Consider the following 19,166-nt stretch of genomic DNA (forward strand, 5'->3'; position numbering starts at 1 on the left):
TTTGATTAATTGATAGTCGTATTGGAGCCAGTCGATAAATTCTTCAATGGAGAAAAATCGTATTAAAATTGTTCTAGCTCGCTATACACGTCACCAAATCGTGTATAGCATGTATCGTTAGCCAGATAATTTTTGAGATAATTGTCTGTAGGGTTAAGGGCGGCTTTCGGGCTAAATAATAATGAGATATTAATTAACGTGGCTGTAAATGGTCGTTACATCTGATTTCGTATTGGCTCTTACAAGCGCTATTGATTTTCCCTCCCCTCACATGGGTATTCCTGGTGTAAAGTGAGGCCAGATACTTGACTTTGAGAGGTCATGGTTGAATATTAACCGTTTTGATAAGATCGCTCGCTATCACGGCACCCATTACGCGCCATTAGCCTGTATCATTGATGTCTGCAAAGTTTCGACGATGCTTTTTATTCACGCACAAGGACGCCAAACTTTCCCCTCGTATATTCTTTTCCTCATCCCCTTGTTCCTTCACGAGCATGCCGAAATTATAACGAAAATCCCCTCTTGTACCAGGCGGGGTAGGCCTTTTCCCCAAGAATAACTTTTCTTCTTTCGTCGTTCGTCCCTTCCTCCTTTATTTCTTCCGTGAAAATTATCCGTTCACCCTTGATCCGCGGAATGAGCAGGAATAACTTCCTCGCAAACTTTTATACCGATTGTCAGATTTATGTCCTGTACACAGTTGTTTGGTCTTGGAATTTATACCAATGCTTAATTGGTAGTGGTGACACATGCATTTGTCGAAATAATGTTTGGTATTGTATATATATATATATATATATACAGGGTCTTTTCGTAACAGCGGAGCATAGGAGATTCGTGTTAGTTGACTATAGCACTCGGAATGATGGAATTTGAGAGCGCTGATTGGTCAATATTGCGTAGTACCAGCATATAATAGGCCGTTACCAATAGTTAGATACGAAAAATGAGGTTCGTCCGCCATTTTAGTGTGTAGAAATGTTTACATACTGATCGTAACAGAAAGAGGTGTAAAATGGAAGAGTGTTAAATGTTGTCGTTACTAAAGTAAAAATTGAATACTTTGAATGAAAATGAAGAATATTCGAACTTTCCATTCATTATTTTCAATTTTTACTTTAGTAACCTTACTATGTTACATTTCTCCATTTTACACCTCTTTCTGGTAGGATTGGCATGTAAACATTTCTCCACACCAATATGGCAGATGAATCTCATTTTTTGTATCCAACTATTGGTAACGGCTTATTATCTGTTGGTACTACGTAATATTGAACAATCAACGCTCTGAGATTCGATCATTCCGAGTGCTATAGTCAACTAACACGAATCTCCTATGCTCCGCTGTTAGGAAAAGACCCTGTATATAGAAGTTGAAAATCTTTGAAGAGAAACAACGCCAATGGGGAATTCCCAAATGCGTTCACTGATTGGTTATCAAGCAATTATAATCACAGAACCAGCTCCGTTATCAATATAATTGCGAGATAAGCGATTGGGCAATCATGGAAATTACCCTTTGTCTCTACTCCTCTCGTTTTAACGAGGTAAGTCTTCTCCGACTACTAGAATCTTCTTTTCTTTCATTAAATATGACGCTTTATTAACTTTGCTAACGGTTCCAATTAAAGTTCTTTCATTCTTAGATAAACTTTTGTCCATTTTGTTAGTTGGATTACCTTGGATACTATTTAGTTGGTCAAATATATTGCAGAAGTTTCTTTAAAATCTGTATAAGAAAAGAAAATGATTGTCGCACTAGACCGAGAGGACGCTAGGACATTATCCTTGATTAATACAATTTTGTCAAGCTTCGCTTATAAAAGCTCTTTTCTTATTCAGTTCAATTTATTCTGCTACCTACTGGTGAAGGGATTACCCTCTCCAGAGAGAGATTTTTTTTTTGTAAACTTTCGCGTTTTTCATTATACCGTTATACACGTCTAGGTTTCCGGGAAACAGGACCTTTCAGCAGGATCTATCGAACGATTTTATTTATGAGGCACGTTTCGGGATAGACAAGCTCGAGGAGAAGCCAAACATTCAGCAACGTTTTGTGCAAATACGGAGGAAGAGTACACACGTTGGTAAAAACGATGACAATGTCTTAGGAAAAATTTATAAGCGTTCCGGTACAGCTAGGGTCTCGAACATCAGGAGTAACATATGGCGCACACGTTGTAAAAAGCATCGAAAGAAAATGGTAGCGCGAGAATAGCCAAGGCGTATATACTTTCTCAAATACGATGAAACTCGTAATTTCTCAGGGTCGAGTCGAAAGGTCCATGAAAGTTGAGATAAAACTAAGGTCCGTGGAAAAACATTATTACTGGACACCAGATTAATCCAATCCCAAAAATTCATGAGTTATTTGATAATTGGAACCACTTCGTAAGCTGCTTTTCGTATAACAATCGTAGATTCCAAGATTTATTCATCCCGTTATTAAGCAGGAAGCTTTAAAATGACTGATCTTCAATTATAAATCACAAAGCTGGGCCACATAATCCCAGCTCCACTCAGAGTTCGAGCAAATTTCATGCACTAAGTTATGCTATGTAACGTGTAATAATATAATACTGTATTATACGAATACCTTAAATGGAAGCACAGTGACAATTGAGGAGAAAAAGATTTCACCATTGCCATACAGCAGAGAAAATTGCCTGGAGATTTCGAATTTCCTCCAAAAGTATAAAAGTCTCCCAAATAACAATTATGATGAATGAGCGTTATCAGTCTTGTGAATCGAGAGGGACATAAACGTTGGAATTAAAGCTCAATCTTATCAAAAAGTGGGTGGTTGGTGCTTCGAGTAGGAGAATTTGGACATCGAGAAAAGAATTGGACACTGGTGACAGTTATGGGACAGTGATGAGATTTAGGATGAAGAGAAGAATGTCGCTTGGTGCAAAGTGAATAGTGTGAAGAGAGGCGAGATGAGGAATGAAATTATCGATGAATCGTTAGTACCGGAAGAGGAATTGGTAGGTCAGGTGAAAGTTATGAGATAAGACTGTACAGTGGAAGGTGCGAAAGAGGAGTTTCCAGCATGCTTAACGTAATGGCTGCAGTAACGACCAGCTTGCCAAGCCAAGCTGATGAAACGTCCACATCAACCTCGGCTGGCAACGGTAATACCACCACAACCAACCCCACCAGCGCTAACATAACTTCGGTACCTGTCGAAAATCCCACGGTCGAAAACCTTCCGGACAACGTCAACGTCTTCGTCGTCGTCCTCAAAGGAATCATAATGGGCAGCATCATCACCACGGCCGTTTTGGGCAACGCACTGGTCATTGCTAGTGTCAGGCGTCATCGGAGACTGCGAGTTGTCACTAATTGCTATGTGGTGAGTAGCAATTAATTACCACTGATAACAAACCTCTATGATAGTTTATACACCTATATCTTTAAGCTTTGAAGAACATCAACCTGTTCCTCATCTTCTCTTTCGGGACCAATAAAACCTTCCTAATCTAACAAATTAGTTTTATTTTAACAGAAAGAAGTACAATCGGATTTTATCGTTCCATTTCAAAGAAGATTTTTGTTACAAAGTTTGAACACGTTCATTATTGGTATCTTTCAGTGTGTGTAACAGTATTTTATCCTCAGGTGAGCCTGGCCGCCGCTGATTTGCTGGTCGCAGTTTGCGCGATGACCTTCAACGCCTCCGTGGAGTTGTCCGGTGGCCGATGGCTCTTCGGACGTTTCATGTGCGACGTGTGGAACTCGTTGGACGTTTATTTCTCCACTGCATCGATACTTCATCTTTGCTGCATCAGCGTCGATAGGTATTACGCGATAGTCAGCCCGTTGGAGTACACCGTCATTATGAGGCAAGGCACCGTGGGCTGTATGCTGGGAAGCGCATGGGTGCTACCGGCTCTCATCAGCTTTTTCCCCATATTCATGGGATGGTACACGACCGAGGAGCACCTCAAGTTCGTGCTGAAGAACCCAGAGGTTTGTCCTTTGCTCCCTTACCCCCGACATCTCGCTCTTCTTTGCGTCCTCGACGCGCTCCTAATTATCGTTACACCTTCGCCAAAACTCACCCTTAGGCATCTATAATTTGCTCACTCGAGACTTCCGCAAATTACAGCGAGGTTCAAGGTTTATTACAAAGTGCTCGAGGGATATAACGCGATTTTATTAATCTCCTATAATTTGAAAATAAATCCACGGTGCTGCTTGTTATGAGTAAACAAGATCAATCTCGAAATTACAACGAACCTTGAGCAATTTTCGATAAAGTTTAATCCAAACTTTCGCTGCATAATTCAAAATTATTGCTCGCTTAGTCGGTGAAATTAGTTGATCTTTGTTAGCGAATTCACGAAGGCTGCGGTAAGGCAGCGTTTGCTGCATCGGAGGTGAAACCAAGTGGAGATTGTCACAGGAGTATAATTAAACTCGACGCTCGAAATACAAAAGTCGTCATCTACAAAAAAGAAAAAAAGGTTACGGTTGTTGATCAGAGGGAATTTACCACACACATGCCACGAGTAAATCGCTTTAAATAGTCAGAGATTTTCATTTGACCAAAAGAGGAAAGCTCTGCAACCACAACAGTCGGGGTGTCCCCTATCAATCGCTGCCTCGCTCAATTTCAATCTTCGGTTTCCATGCAGCAATAACCAATGGAAACAAACCTGTTATCTCTGAAGATTAACATGGATGATATTTAAACTTTTCCACTCTCGTGTACGTGCAGTATTTCAAAAACAAATGTTTGCTCGATTGGCTGAAGAGTCTTCGGTGAAGTTGTAACGATCGTCGCAATAGCCCACGTGCTCCATGTGTATACAGGACGTTTACACCGACTCTTCATGATTTTCACAGATTTGCGCATTCGTGGTGAACCGTCCATACGCGGTCATCAGTTCGTGCGTGTCGTTTTGGATTCCTGGATTGGTCATGATCATCATGTACTGCAGGATTTATAAGGAAGCAGTGAGACAACGTAAAGCACTGAGTAGAACGTCCAGCAATATCGTACTGAACAGCGTTCATCATCACAGGTCGTCCACGAGGCAGCATCTCCATCAGCAGATGCTGCTGCAAGCTGCGGCAGACACCGGTGAGCTGGCTCTTCACGCAGCACAATTCAAAGTACCCACGGAGCTCCATGCCGTTAACGGTGAGTGGAAAATAGTGCAATACGCGTCTCTGCCAAATTCTCCCCTTTTTTTTTCTCAGAGTCCTCTTCAACTTCAAAGTTAAAACACACACCTTTCGCTCTGATAAGAGAGTCGAGTACCTTATGAAAAAAGAACTTGTGAAAGCTTCTCTCTCTCTCTCCCTCTATAAATAAACTATATTATACTATATACTAGTGTAGTGTGCTATATATGTATATTCCGCAGACTACTAAAAATCTAGCTTTTCATCTCTGAAAACGAAGCTTCGCTCGATTTTCGAGTAACGGGCGTTGTGATTTCTATATATATATATATATATAAATCGCTATCACCCATCTCGAAAAATTCTGGAAAAACTTAAGTTTGTTCACGCTGGAATCAACGTGGATCACGAGACTCTTTCACTCAATCTGAATTCAAAACTTATTCGTCTTTTCTCGATCCCTTTGCCGGAACTTTCTTTGAATGCGTCGGAAATAGTTTTCCTCGACGTCGTAGCGCATCGTGGAAAGAGAAACGAATCGGTGCAAAAATCGAACGACTCTTTGATTGAAAAGCGGTGAGAGGCTAAACTTTGCATACGTATATATGTATATATACTGTATCGAAAAAGTATTGGTGAGAACGTGGTTGTATTTCTTTTCTGCCCATTTTTCGCCATTTTAAGACTATATAGAATTTATTTGAATCGGGGAATAGTTTTGGGGCTTGTAAAAATATTGCGTTGAATTTCGTCGGTGGTTTGCCGTTGGTGCTTGCTGACAGGAGTGAAATTTCAACGAGAATCGCGCGCCACGTGCAAAAGCCGGATCACGTCAGATCTGCGCAAGTTAAGAGATTAAAGATCGATCAGCGCGGTGCGAAAGTTTTCGCGGCGGAAAATTCTCCGCGTATGCGAGCACGTCCTCCCTCTCTCTCTCTCTCTCTCCTTCCTATCGTAATAATATTATTGATTCTCACGTCATTAGCACGATATCCATATTTATCGCCTGGTTTGCATATATATAGGTATATATCGTTTATCGTATTCCGAAAACAAGCGAATATCTCCATTCTTGGTAAAAGAGCACCGTGAGTGGGCGAGGCTGAATACCCAATATTTTATATATATATATATTTCTGGATAAAAATCACGTATCAGATTTTCACGCTAAATGTACGAGCATTAATTATTTAATCGACCAATAAGGCCGATTGTAAATCGGTTGAAATGAAAACAATAAAAAGCAGGAATTCCAACTCGACTCGTTGAGAATTTTTGACAACCGAATATATATATATATATATATATATATATATATGTGTATCACGCCATTAGAAATTTATTCGGGATTTGCGGTGAACACAATGCAGATTGGACGTTGCTAATTAACCGTTAATAGTCGATTCCATTGAATAAATTATCGCAACATTCCGTTATAACACAAGTTTTGGGACGCTAGGACAGTAACTGTTGGATTTTCATGAATAACAATGCCGCGAGAGTTTCGAAAGGGTGAGCAATCGTGAATAAAGTTAAAGGAATCCACGACGCAGTCCCATTTATATTTTGATAAAATCGATAAATTCAGCAGGGGCTTGTTGTATAAGTAGTGGCCGGTATATTATATTATGTGCGAGACATATCGATTTAGTCATGGAGTATACTATGGTCTTGAATCGATATTTGACGATACGGTTATAGATCCGGATATAAAGAGAAGTTGGCTATATTTGGTGGATGGAAAATGGTTTGTATAAAATCGTAGAGACGTTTAGAGTGTTTTTGTGAAAAGAGGGGGGAGGACAATGAAAAATCGAACGAGCGCGTGAGAAATCCTCTTATCTCGTTGAGCCATTATGTTTCTCGCGAAAGAGATAGCCTGTGGGTTTGCGTGGGTGGAATAAAAGGTACGGAAGGCGTCCTCGTTGCATAGCAGTCTGTTGGAATCTTCCTCGATATTCTCGTCACCATTCTCTACCCCTCCCCTCCCCCTTCCCCTTTACCAGTACCAACTCGTCCTACACCCTATCTCCCTGCCTGACTGCCACCTGACACCTGGACCCACCACCCTTCGCACCTGACCCAACTAACGTTGCTTTACACACCATCTAATAATTCATACATCCCTACTCCTCTCCCTCTTTCTCTCTTGAGAATAATCCTTCTCATTCCCAAGCGTTAACAACCATACATCATTTTATAGACCTTTGCAAATACCCCTATATGTATAAAAGGCCTTTAAACGACTGGAGAAAAATTTCTTGTCAAATCACTGTTAAAATTAAAGTTTTTCTTACGATGACTTTTCTGTAAATTTTTGCTTTTAAAATTAAGTAAAATAAACAGTGATATCCGTAGTAATATCAAGCATGAATCTTTATTAAAAAATTTAATAAATTTATTAAATGGTATATTTTTATCGGCCCGTTTGGTTATTGAACAAACAGGAATATGCTTTTAGTTCACTGATAGGTATGATGAATGATCAGTACGACGCGACGTAAAAAAGACAATATAAATGGGAATTAACTTAATTAGTCTGCAAATTGATTTTTCACTGTAGCTCCAATTTTATTTTTTACGTTAATATTATTGGGGAAATTGTTTTACAAATGATGAATTATGGAGAAATAAAATGAGTATTCTGGTAGATTTGTACGAATCGTTTACGAATCTATGAAAATAGAGATCGCGTAACTTTTACTCGTTAATGAACCTGCATAGCTAATGTGCGATGGACGTAATTGTGGTCAATGCCTGCGTTCAAAATTCCGAAATGGGTGAAATAGTACGAATCGAGGATAAAACGACGGTTTTCGTAATTTTGCTTTGCGGAAGTAATCTACGCAATCAGTTTTAGGGAGATCGAGTAGCGACCGTCGGTCCGTTTTGCTTTTTCAGCTGCAAAACTAGTCGCATTGATCATTTGCAGTCGCACCTTTTGAAAACTGCAGGAAACGAAAGACTGCAATATTGATTCGAAGGAATTTTAATTATATTTTTAATTGACATCATTTACACACACGCATTAGAAATTTTTGTTAGCGTATAATTTAAACGATTCAAATAATTTCCAGTTAATTGTCTTAATATTCATTATTTCATTAAAAAAATTGTTGAGTCGCCTAAAAATACATGGACATCGAAGCGAAAAATTTTTTTCGCGTTTCGAAATGTCAATTAATCGAACTATTAACAATCAAAAGGCAATCGACTGAGCGATGAGTTTTACTTAATAGCCGGAAGTAAAATTAATAGGAAAATTTCATGATTATTATTATTATCTTTAAAAGGGGAAGAGTAGCCCCGTTGAAACAATAGAATATTTAAATTAAGTACATATCGAGGACTCCGAAATTCTAAGGAATTATGGAACTCTCAAGAACTCCGACATCTCTCAGCGCAATAATTGAATTACACATAGATTAATTGCTAGATAAGGCGCTCAAAAGAAACAACGCATGTTCCTTATAGCAGGGCCTTCTGTTCCTGGTAATTTACGTAATTTATAACTCTTCATATACGTATATCTAACAGTACAAGTCAACTTGTGCAATCTGTAACTCTTATTGTGTTTGAAATTGTACGTGCTAATGATCTTTCAAGGATTCTAATGCATTAAATGAAATAAAAAAAATAATCAACGCAAGTGTAAATTGGAGCAAAGCTGAAGAAAGATTCGTAAAAGAAAGGATCGATGCACTCGCAGACGATATCTTGCCAAAAGCGTTGAATCTATTAATAGTCTCAACATAAAAAAATCTAGAGTGCAGTATCTATCCATAAAAAAGACCTCTAGATTATCGTTGGAAACGTGGTTGAAAAAATCTAATTTTTCTCCTCGCGAAAAAGTTAATAATATAAAAGAACCATTCGAGAGAGATGGTGCATTAAGATAATTAAAAAAAAATCGAAAGTACAACGCGAGATATTATTCTCTATTATACCAAATTACGTATATATAACGAAAATGATATTAATACGACATAATTCGATGCTTGAACTATGTAGAAATTGTAGGAGAGTATTCTTTAACGTCAAGTCAATGCGGAACATTCGGAAACTTTGCAGGCTTGCTTCAGGAATTTTCGAGTCAATATTAATTTTCCGCTTGTATTATTTGTTTAAAATTTCTCTGCGCGAGATATTCTAGGCGTACCTTCCTCTGTTCTCAAGCTAAAATTCTTTGGAACCTGCAGGATACGTATAAGGTTATAGTTTGTTTCTTGGCTTCGAAACGTTAAGTATGCTCACGTTCGGTTGCGTAATAAGTGCAGGTATTATAAGAGTAGCGAGAGGGTAGCTATAAGCTTACTAATGAGTGTCCCTGGTACTTTGCCTTCCGCTGATACGACTTTCGAATTATGTTGCAACTTTTTACAAATAAATCTGACGACTTTGTGTCGGAATTAAAGAAACTTTTGTTTCACCGTGGAAGAAAGGATTGTAATTATAGGTGAAAGGCAAGAGATAAATGCGTAATATTCTTCTAAAACGAGGACTGTTTTAGAAAAATCAAATGCAAATGACAGATTTATTGGAATTATGATTTAAATTAGAGAATCATTAGAAAAGCTTGTACAAATTCTTCATTATGGGATGGTGGATAAAATTGAATCGAGGGTTGATTGATTGTTGTTTACAGTCCAGTAAAGAGAGAGGGGAGTGAGAGGGAAAAAAGAGGTGGATACAAAAGAGAGAGAAACAGAAAGGGAGAGTATTTATTGCATTATTCATGCGTTTTCACAATAAATTATGAGGACGGTTTGCCTGTCACTGCGGTGAAACGCTAGCATGGAGTTATATTTTAAGGTGGTTTTTATTCAGCTTCCAGCGTGTAACAATGTAAAATTCTTGAAAAAAATATAGGGACTCGTTAAAATAGGAATTTTCCTTGTTGGTATTGAAAACTCAAACGTGTACTAATTAAAAACATTAAAACTTTCTTTCTCAAACAATCAAAGCTGAGATATGAAATGTTCTAGGCAGAGTAAAATTAAATTGAAGAGCATTTAATTTTCATTCAGAGCGAGTACCTAATTTTCATCCAGTGTTTGTTGGTGCATTTCACCCCTACGTATTAATTATCACAAAGTCAATAAGTAAAAAATGAATACTGTATGTTACTGCACATTTACAACCTTAGCTCTTTTGCACTTCCCACATTTTCTCCAATTGTAATCAATTAATTTTATAAAAGAAAACTAATTAATCTGCCACATTTATGATATTCGCTTCGCCCACTCGTTCCTGATAGATTGATTGCATATCTTTGAAAGAGTAAATATTTAATCATTCTTTTTCCTCTGAAATTCAAACTTCAACATCATGTGTAATAAAGATTATTCATTTCCATTGCAATGCAATATATGGGAAGGTTACAGTATGTTAAGCATTAAACCCTGCCATCTATAGCAATGCTAAAGGTAATTGATATTTATTACGATACAATATATACAGATTTATCCTTCTATATCTGAATTATTAAGTGGGATGAATGAAATTGGCTGTGTGATAGTCTTTGACTACATTTCTCTCTCCTTCCCTGTTATATATTTCCCATAAAGCTCCACACAAACGAATGAATTAAAATATACAAAATAATATCAATAATCCACTGTCTAACCAACTTTAACCCTCCAAACTCAGTTTTTCATAATGCTTTCAAAATATTCTTTGTCGAAAAAATAACAGAAAAATTAAGAACCTTCGATCGATTGACTTTCTTCGATTAGTAAGGAAAACGTTGTTCGAATCAAAAGATTTTTGTCAGTAAATGAAACTGTTGACGATAAATTGGAAAACAAGCCATGTTTGAAAAGAGGTTAAACTGGAAAGCACCGAGGATTTATTTAGATTTAATCTAGCATGACGAGAACATTCCTGAATTCGGGGTAGAACGAAGCTGAATGGTCAGGGTTTCTGGGCCAGAGGGCAGAGGAGTTTCGGATTCGTTATTCGTAAATGGTCGAATCACACCAGCGATGGCATATCACGATGTTGAAGTGGAGTGCAGGGATGATGGTGAAAAAAGGTGATTTCTAGACGCAATCGAGCGTAGTCCAAGGCGAAATCATCCATGTCCAATGTGATCTGCTCAAGCCAAACGTGTCAATTTCGTGGTTGCACCGTTTTACATATGCCTGCACACCAGTTTCAATTTGGTCAAAGCAATATGTGTATTTGCACGGGTCATCGCGTGGTCGCCTTCGATTCTATCGATTGCGGATGAAAATCTAGCCAGATTGCGGTGCATGGCAAGCCTGCTTATCGCGAACTTACACACACACACACACACATATTATCATAATTCAAAACAACCCTTCTGTACATACAAAGCAGAAAGAAGAGGGATCGTCTTTGCTAAAAAAAAAAAAACAAATACACCTTATTCTTCGCTCCCTTTGCAAGGTACGATGTCGTTTTTCCAGTGAAAAACTATACACACCGTGTATAAGAAGATTAAAACAAACCACGAGAACCGGAAGAGCGTATAAAAAGCTCGGTAGAATGCGGAAGGGCTCGAATTACGAAAAAGTTGGGTGGTCGGATAAAATGACGGGAGTATATTTAAGCAAGCGTGAAATTGGCCATTGAGAGGACAAAACAGATTTCAAAGGTCGGTTTTGTTCTCGGTATTGTTGGAGAGAGTCTATAGCGATACGACTTTTGTTTAAACGCTGGGCTGTGTCGTAATAGGTGAAAACGGTTGAGAGTGGTGAACGAGAGTGAGGAGGGGGGGGGGGGGGGTTAACAACAGCATCACCAGCGGCGTCAATCAGGAACGGAAAGCTTGCAGGAAATTCCGATTCTGGCCAAATTCCGTTAGTCCAACGACATTCGATATTCGATTCTAACAGCGAAAAGCCAGCACTGGGATTACACGTTTTACGACGCCGATAAACGGAAACAAATCTAGCTAAATTTTATAGAGTATCCTTGCACACTTTTTGCCACGAGATTTACCGACACTTGTTTCCTTCCAACTGACAGTTATAGTGTTTTACGCGCACGTGTATATATTTTTTATCCTCGCGCTTTGATCATCGCCGGAAAAGCTGGTATTTTTGCAAAGGTTTTCCACTCATTATTGCACAAGCGTCGGTGTGTAACGATATAACGGTGAGTTTCTTGTACGCATTGGGAGGGTTGATTAATCGAGCTTATCTCGAGAGGCAGTATCGATATTTCTCTCATTACGTGGCAGCGAGAATAATTCATTTATATCGGACAAAGGATAGCGATCGGTGAAATTGGATCATGATATATATACAGTGTGTGCGTGTATGTGTACAGGGTGTAATAAGATGATCGCGGTTCCTCGGGGAAGATCGTTCCTGATGGATTTTTGATTACAGCCGTTCGGGTCCCGTTAAATTTGGCGCGCCGCTTATCGACTCACGGACCTTTGAAAATTAGCGCTTTTTCCGACCTTCGAACGGCCCAGGATCGCCTGTAATGACGCTGTGACGTCATGGCAGTGGCGTAGCATTATTTTCGTTTATCTATGGGAGCCTCTGCATCGATTACAAATAGGACTTAATAGGATCGGGCGGATCTGATAAAAAAACGGAACTGCCGCGGTCATTTTGTTACACCCTGTATATAGCTGTGGGAATGTTACGTTCACTGCGGTTGGTTATCCTATCGCGTGGTCTCAGGAGCGGTCTAAAATTTTACGAGTCAGATAAGGCACTTTCAAGGACGTTTTAGTCGACGCGGCTTTAGAGACGGTCCTCTTTAAGAAAAGCCACAGCCAGCTCATCTCCCCATTTCTCAACTCTTTCCTCCTTTCATTTTCTCTATCCTTCTCTGCCACCCCCACCCCACCCTCTCTCTCATTGTTAGACGCTCCACTCGATAATCAAGAAATGCTTTCGTGCTCTAATCGAGTTTTATTTTAAGCACGACCGCTGTCGTTATAAAACGATCAACTTTCCATATTTGTCCTCTTTTCCCGGTACCATTGGAACCAATGAATATCCTATGAACCTGCTTCCTCGATGCTGAAGAAAAAGTGTATAGGAGAGAGAATAAAGAGAGTAAAACAATTATATACGAGAGATAAAAATTCTTCGTTCGAGTTTATGTAGGCGATATCGTAATTAAATCTGTCAGCGGGGAAGTGGTCGTAGTTTGTCCTAGAGGGCGTAGCGCAATTAAGACGGAAAGAACCATATAGGATAGAGAGTTGCTGGAGAAGCGTGTTCCGTCGTTACAACGGTCTAGAGCGATCTTCGGCAATTACGTATATATATATATATATATATAGTGTTCTTTGCTAACGTCCCAATAGGTTTATGATAAAATTCTTTTTATCATAGAAAGATAATGGCTTTTGGCAAAATAAATGTGGCACTTTATAGTATAATTACGAAAATATGCGATTAGCCAGCGGAACAAGTAGTATAGGTCGATATAAAACCGCCACGCTGTGCACACACACAAGTGCTCGGTTCGAACGGTTGACCTTTTGCGACGAGAGCGATGGTAAATAAGCGAATTGCATTATTTATAATTTCTATGTAAGGTGGTGTAAAGAAAAAGAAAGGGTCGGCTAATGGAGCGAGAGAATTTGTTTATCTTGAGTGGCGTTATTGAGATTTTCATGGATCAATACACTCGTAACGTAGACTCTCCAGAGTCTCCGCTATACTACTTCTTGAATAAATCTGCATCAGCATATCCAAAGTTCCTAGTGTAAAACGAGTCGAGGTCTCGGTCGTGGCTGCCTCTCGCGCACGGCCATGAAAAGTCGTCTCTTTCGTGCGATTCGTGCATAAAATATGCAACGTCGATTCAACATTGTCGCAGAGTCTTTTTTTCTCTCGTTCTTTCAGTGGAGACAAGACCACGCTGATCGATGGGTTAATTCGAGGTAGTGGGGACGTTTTTTAAGCTTCCCTTGCGATTACTAAAAATTCTTTAATCGTGCTATAAAAAAAGTCTGATTTATTATCGAATTGACGAGTTAAGGTCGGTGGAAAAAGTGATGTTGCAGGAGTATCGAGGGTTGGTTAGGGGGGAGAAAAGAGTAGGATCTGGTGGGGTTGAAGAGGTCTCGGTCGCGGAATTCTCCTGGGTTCGTTCATGTGTGTAATGCTGCATTGGATACGTTGCCAGAGTGGTGGAAGGAGTTAAGAGTGAGTTAGGGAGGGGCGGGGGGGGGGGGGGGGTGTGGCTAGGCCTGCAGCGCTTTGAAAATCGTATCTTTAGAGCTGTGTTCTCAAAGACTTTCGAGGCGATATAGCAGCAGCAGCAGCAGCAGCAGTAGTGGTTGAAGGGAAGGAGTGGTGCACTTGAGAGCTTTGGTTAGGTGTACTATATAGCGGCGGGGTCGTGTGGCGGTTTAGCTGGTAACGCGTGTGGCTACTTCGATCCTGGTGGCAGCTTTTCAAGCTTAACAAGTCCAGTGGTAGATTATTGTGTCCCGCGCCAATTGCGACCTCCAGACTCTTCGGCGCTGCCGCTATCATGTCCCGACACAAACTCATGCATTATAAACACGCGCGTTGCAGTTATACGTGCCAATCGCACCTTTATAAACTTTGCCATTTAAATTTCTCGCTCCCCCCGCGTTATAAATGCTGTCCTACGTGTGAGTGGATGACATAACTATTCGCTCGGACAGTAGCGGAACGTAGGAATAGTCAGACGGGTTCTCAGTGATGCGGGTCAATGATTTATGCGACGGTGGCCTTCAATTTTATTCCTGATTTTCCTGGAGGAAACACGCATCTCCTATACTTGTTCCCCGCTTCTCGGTTCTTGAAAATATTCTTGTATTGCACGAGTATTATTTTATTCTTATCTGTAAAAAATATTTTCTGTAATATTCGTGGATCGTCATAATGTGTTGCACTTGGTGTATTGGAGAATTTTTTTATTATTATTACGACATTTGGAGGGTTTTTTTGTGTTGATTGTTTAACGTAGGTTTGATAGCCGTGCAGCTGTGTTCATCAGATAAAAATTGTTGTCGAAAAATTTGTGTTTTTACTTCCTTGAATATTTATGTTGAGCAGGTAAAGTTTCTAAAGCCAAATGGCTTTCATATCTAGGAAGCTTAATTTTTATTATCCATATTACATAACACAGTTACGTGCAATGTTCGGAGGGTCAGAGTGGGGTGGACGAGAGAAAGGTGAAACGGTGGTCTGACGCGTTCAATACCAAGAAGTCTTAGGAGCAATCTACATTAGCAGCTTTCTTAAAAACGTGACGAGGTTCTTTATTACGAGTATTAGCCTACTGAATTGCACGAACGTTGCAAAATGCAGCAAAAAGTTTGTTTTATAGCTATATAGTGGAGGGATGGAAAATTGTTTCCACTATTTCACGGTTCTGTTTCAATTGGAAAATTAACGATTGCGAAACACGTGAGAGATGAGCCAGAGCCTACGGACAAAAGGTGAACTAACGTCGATTAATAATTCTGCAATATCATTGAAAAATACCTTGAAATTTTTCACTGATCGAGCAACGTCAGTCAAACTGCTTCCCTGTCGGAAAACCCATCATTTTTTACTGACAAAAATGTTATTCTTAATTATTATTTTAAGTTTGTGGGAGCAGGTAGAATAAAAGCTCGATGGAGAAAAATCGGTAGTTTTAATTCGAATCGAGTGAATAATGGGCTTTTGGTAGTTGGTAATAAAATTTTCAAACGCAGCACTTCTTTATTCCAAAAGTCGAAACTTGGTTATCTCGTCACGCGGTGCTTTTTTAAACTTTACGAAAGGCTCCTCAGCAGTGAAAAGATTCAATTTTCTCGTAAATCCTTTGTTCCATGGAATTATCTGGCTGTGATTGTACAAAAGAGTGGAATTTTATCGAGATGCGAAGAAAGTAGTTTAGCTGGTAACCATTCTCAAGTTTTGCAAGTGTTTCAAAGGAGTTCGATACATCGCAGAGAAATTGTGATGTGTGTTTAAAAATTGTGCAAAGATTATTCTCTGTATCCAAGTGCGTTTTAGGGGGAGGGAGGGGGGGGGGATGAAGAATACAGAGCAGAGGGTTAGAAAATGAATCCCCCCGTAATTCGAGCGATTGGGTGAATCGAGTGAAATTTACCAAACGCATCGTTGCACGGAACGACTTTGGGTGGCTTTGCAGCACTCGGCAATTGACTGACCTCTAATCGAAAAGCTCAAAGAGATCCCCTCCAGTTCTCTTACACACTCGGCCGAATAGAAAGATTCGACGGGTCACTGCTCAAAAGCGACATTTAATGGATGATTAATGTCACCGAAGGTCCGCAAACTGTCCATAGAATCGTACAACTGCTTTCCTCTTGATTTCACATTTAACTTTGAAACTTTCCGATGTGGTACGTATACCTATCGACACGCGGAGACTCGGGTACAAGTTTCTCCAAAAACATCAAAGTTCGGCTGTAAAAAATCGAACCGTTTGAACCACTCTGCTATATATGGTATTTTTTCTCTGGCACAAAAAACTCAAATAAAACGATTACTACGGCAATATAGCAAAGGGATGGTACCGTTTATCAGGTTAGAAAATTGATGCTCGTTCTTGCGTAAGATTTTAAGCGGTCCGGCATGGTTTTCGAGCATCGTTATTGAATTTTTCCCTGTATTTCTTGAAACGAAACGCGAGTATTCACCTTAGGTCCAGAGGAGAAAGAGCTTTGCTCTAGTGAGTATATCTGGCCGTAAACCTTGCTGGCACGTGCAGCAACTTTACGACGGTATAAATCTACGGGATGATACTGGTACTGGAAAATACGTACAGCCAACTTTTTTCAAACGGGAAGTTTAAGATATCCTGTAGTAGCAGGGGGATATCTGGGGCAAGATCGCTATTTTTCTAGCCCTGCCGATGAGAGTCCGCTTCGAAGTATAATAATAAAGTTCTGATCGTCTTTCCAGAGTTTACCTTTTTGACACGGTTATGGATGTTCAGCGAGAAAAACAAATGAGGAATCTCGCTGTAACTTTACGGAGAGAAGCCGAAGGGAATGGGATTTTTTACAGATTAATTTCTTTCCAGTCAATGTGATAAACGGTATTGAAAAACGATCGCTATAATTGATAGAATCCTTGAAAGGCAATAAGTGTAATGGATTCGAAGCTCAGAAGTGGTTTTGTTGAATTGATAAATCGAATCAGAGCCAGCCAAATCCCCAGGGAAGATGTAAATGCTTCGATCACACCATAAACAGCATTTCAAAAAGTGCAGCTTTATTTGCAGAATTCAAATTACATTTATAATAGTGCGTTGGATCTAATTTAAACGAAATTCAATATTTGAATCCTTTCATGGGCCAATTCCGCGACCACATTGTTTTCTGCAAAAACACGGCTTTTCGATAATCCCTTATTAATTGTTATTATCTCGTCCCATAAAGCAGGCTTTGTATTTTGCATTTAATACTCCAAGAAATACTGCATAATCGAAAAAATAGTAGATTATAATTTGATGAAAAGGGAGTTGGTGAAAATTCTTGTTTTTTTTTTATCAGAGATTAAATCCTGATTGAATTTTTTATTCTAGACAATTTTTCGAGGCTCGAGAGGAACTTTAATTTGTGTAAATGTTATAGGGAAATATGTGTTTGTAAAGGTAGCGTATATTATGACGTAATGTAATTACGCAAAGGTATATCTTTATGATACGCACACAGGGATAGGTAGGGGTCAGGGGATATGAGGAAAACAGCATCGTAGAGGCATTGTGCCGAGCAAATAAGCGTTCCTTCAGCTCCGTTCTCTCATCTCCGGTGTAACAACTTTCTGAACCGGTTGAAGACAATGCAGAGTTTTTGTTCCGTCATGACTAGAATTATATTATACCGGAATCTACTATTTCAAATGTTTAATCGTATTAAAATCTCTGTAATGAATTCGATTCTACCGAATATATTTGCATAATTCATCAGCCTCCTATGGTAAAAACGTTTGAATTTAAACCGAACATTTTCATGTAATTAATATTTTTCCTAAGTACACACAAAAAGAAAAGAAATGCTAAATATTAATTTGGAGAGTGAACGAAGTGAGAGACACCTATCTCGGTTCCTTTCTTTGTCCAACTAGAATCAGTTATGCTTTAATCTTTGGTGTCTCTTTTCTGTGTGCATTCGCAAAGTTTCTACATTTTCCTTGCATTACGATCTCCTTTTCCTTCTATCCTTTTTTTTGGAGGGAAATTCATAGTTACCACGCAACGTCTAACTCGTTTCACGAATTATTTATGCCTTCTCTGCGAAAATTTCCACTTGCAATTTTCTTTCACTTAAATTTGAAAATTATATAACGCGGTGGACATCAAAGTCGATGAATAAATTCTGTACTCGATATATATATATCAGAGAACGATGTAGAGGATCTATATAGTCATTTGCGAGGATCCAAAGAATAAAACACTCGATCGTACCATTTCACTTTTTGTGTATAACAAGTAAGAAAGTGTTGCTGCGAATGAATTCACTATTTCGCCATCTGAGTCCATTTTTACTTTTCTAGCCTCGGGAAAATACGTGCATAGGTGCAGGTGGTTGGTCGATTCTGATCGACGAAATTGCGAATAGCGATTCGACCGAAAGGAGTAAAGCGGGCAGCTAGCAATATAGAGTCAACAGGTTGAAAGTTAAAAGGATACTAAATCGAGCGAATTTTGCGTTACAAAACGATAATACCGTCGCTTTTACGTTACTCTGTATCTATATAGGTTAGAGACACAAGGAAAAAGCGAGATTTTTTTGTCTCTCTGTCCGTCTTTCTATATTTCAGAATGTCAGATCTTTTGTCTGCCTACCTGTCCTTCTAATTTTATATCTCTGCTCTCATCTTCTTTTTTTTCCTTCCCCCCCCCCCCCCCCCCCCACCCCCAAAAACCTCCTCTGCAGAAGACCAATATCCCTGAATTATTTTCCTGATATCGTTTCATGCAGATTAAAATAGAAGAAGCTTAAAAATTTATTTCCAATTGAGCACACAATTGCAATGCCATCGTATACAGCTAAGTCGAGTTATACCATCTCGCGTTATAGTTGCTGGCCAGCACCT

At 39.3% G+C, this 19,166-nt stretch overlaps 1 protein-coding gene across 8 annotated transcripts in view; it reads left to right on the top strand.

Moving 5' to 3' along the window:
• Window positions 1–19,166, top strand: part of LOC136772974 (octopamine receptor beta-1R-like) — an 87,133-nt gene that overhangs the window by 6,834 nt on the left and 61,133 nt on the right. The window contains exons 2-5 of one of the 8 annotated variants that reach the window (XM_066726264.1): window positions 1,393–1,550; window positions 2,424–3,358; window positions 3,625–3,975; window positions 4,855–5,152. In XM_066726264.1, the coding sequence (XP_066582361.1) occupies window positions 3,056–3,358; window positions 3,625–3,975; window positions 4,855–5,152 (952 nt within the window). In that variant the 5' untranslated portion in view covers window positions 1,393–1,550; window positions 2,424–3,055. The remainder of the gene's footprint in view (window positions 1–1,392; window positions 1,551–2,423; window positions 3,359–3,624; window positions 3,976–4,854; window positions 5,153–19,166) is intronic. The other 7 variants (XM_066726266.1, XM_066726265.1, XM_066726267.1 and 4 more) reach the window with 7 other exon arrangements.

Source organism: Prorops nasuta, unplaced genomic scaffold (assembly GCF_024137725.1).
Source record: "Prorops nasuta isolate Cenicafe-Biocafe unplaced genomic scaffold, Cenicafe_Pnas_1.2 PNAS00004, whole genome shotgun sequence".
Lineage (NCBI taxonomy): Eukaryota > Metazoa > Arthropoda > Insecta > Hymenoptera > Bethylidae > Prorops > Prorops nasuta.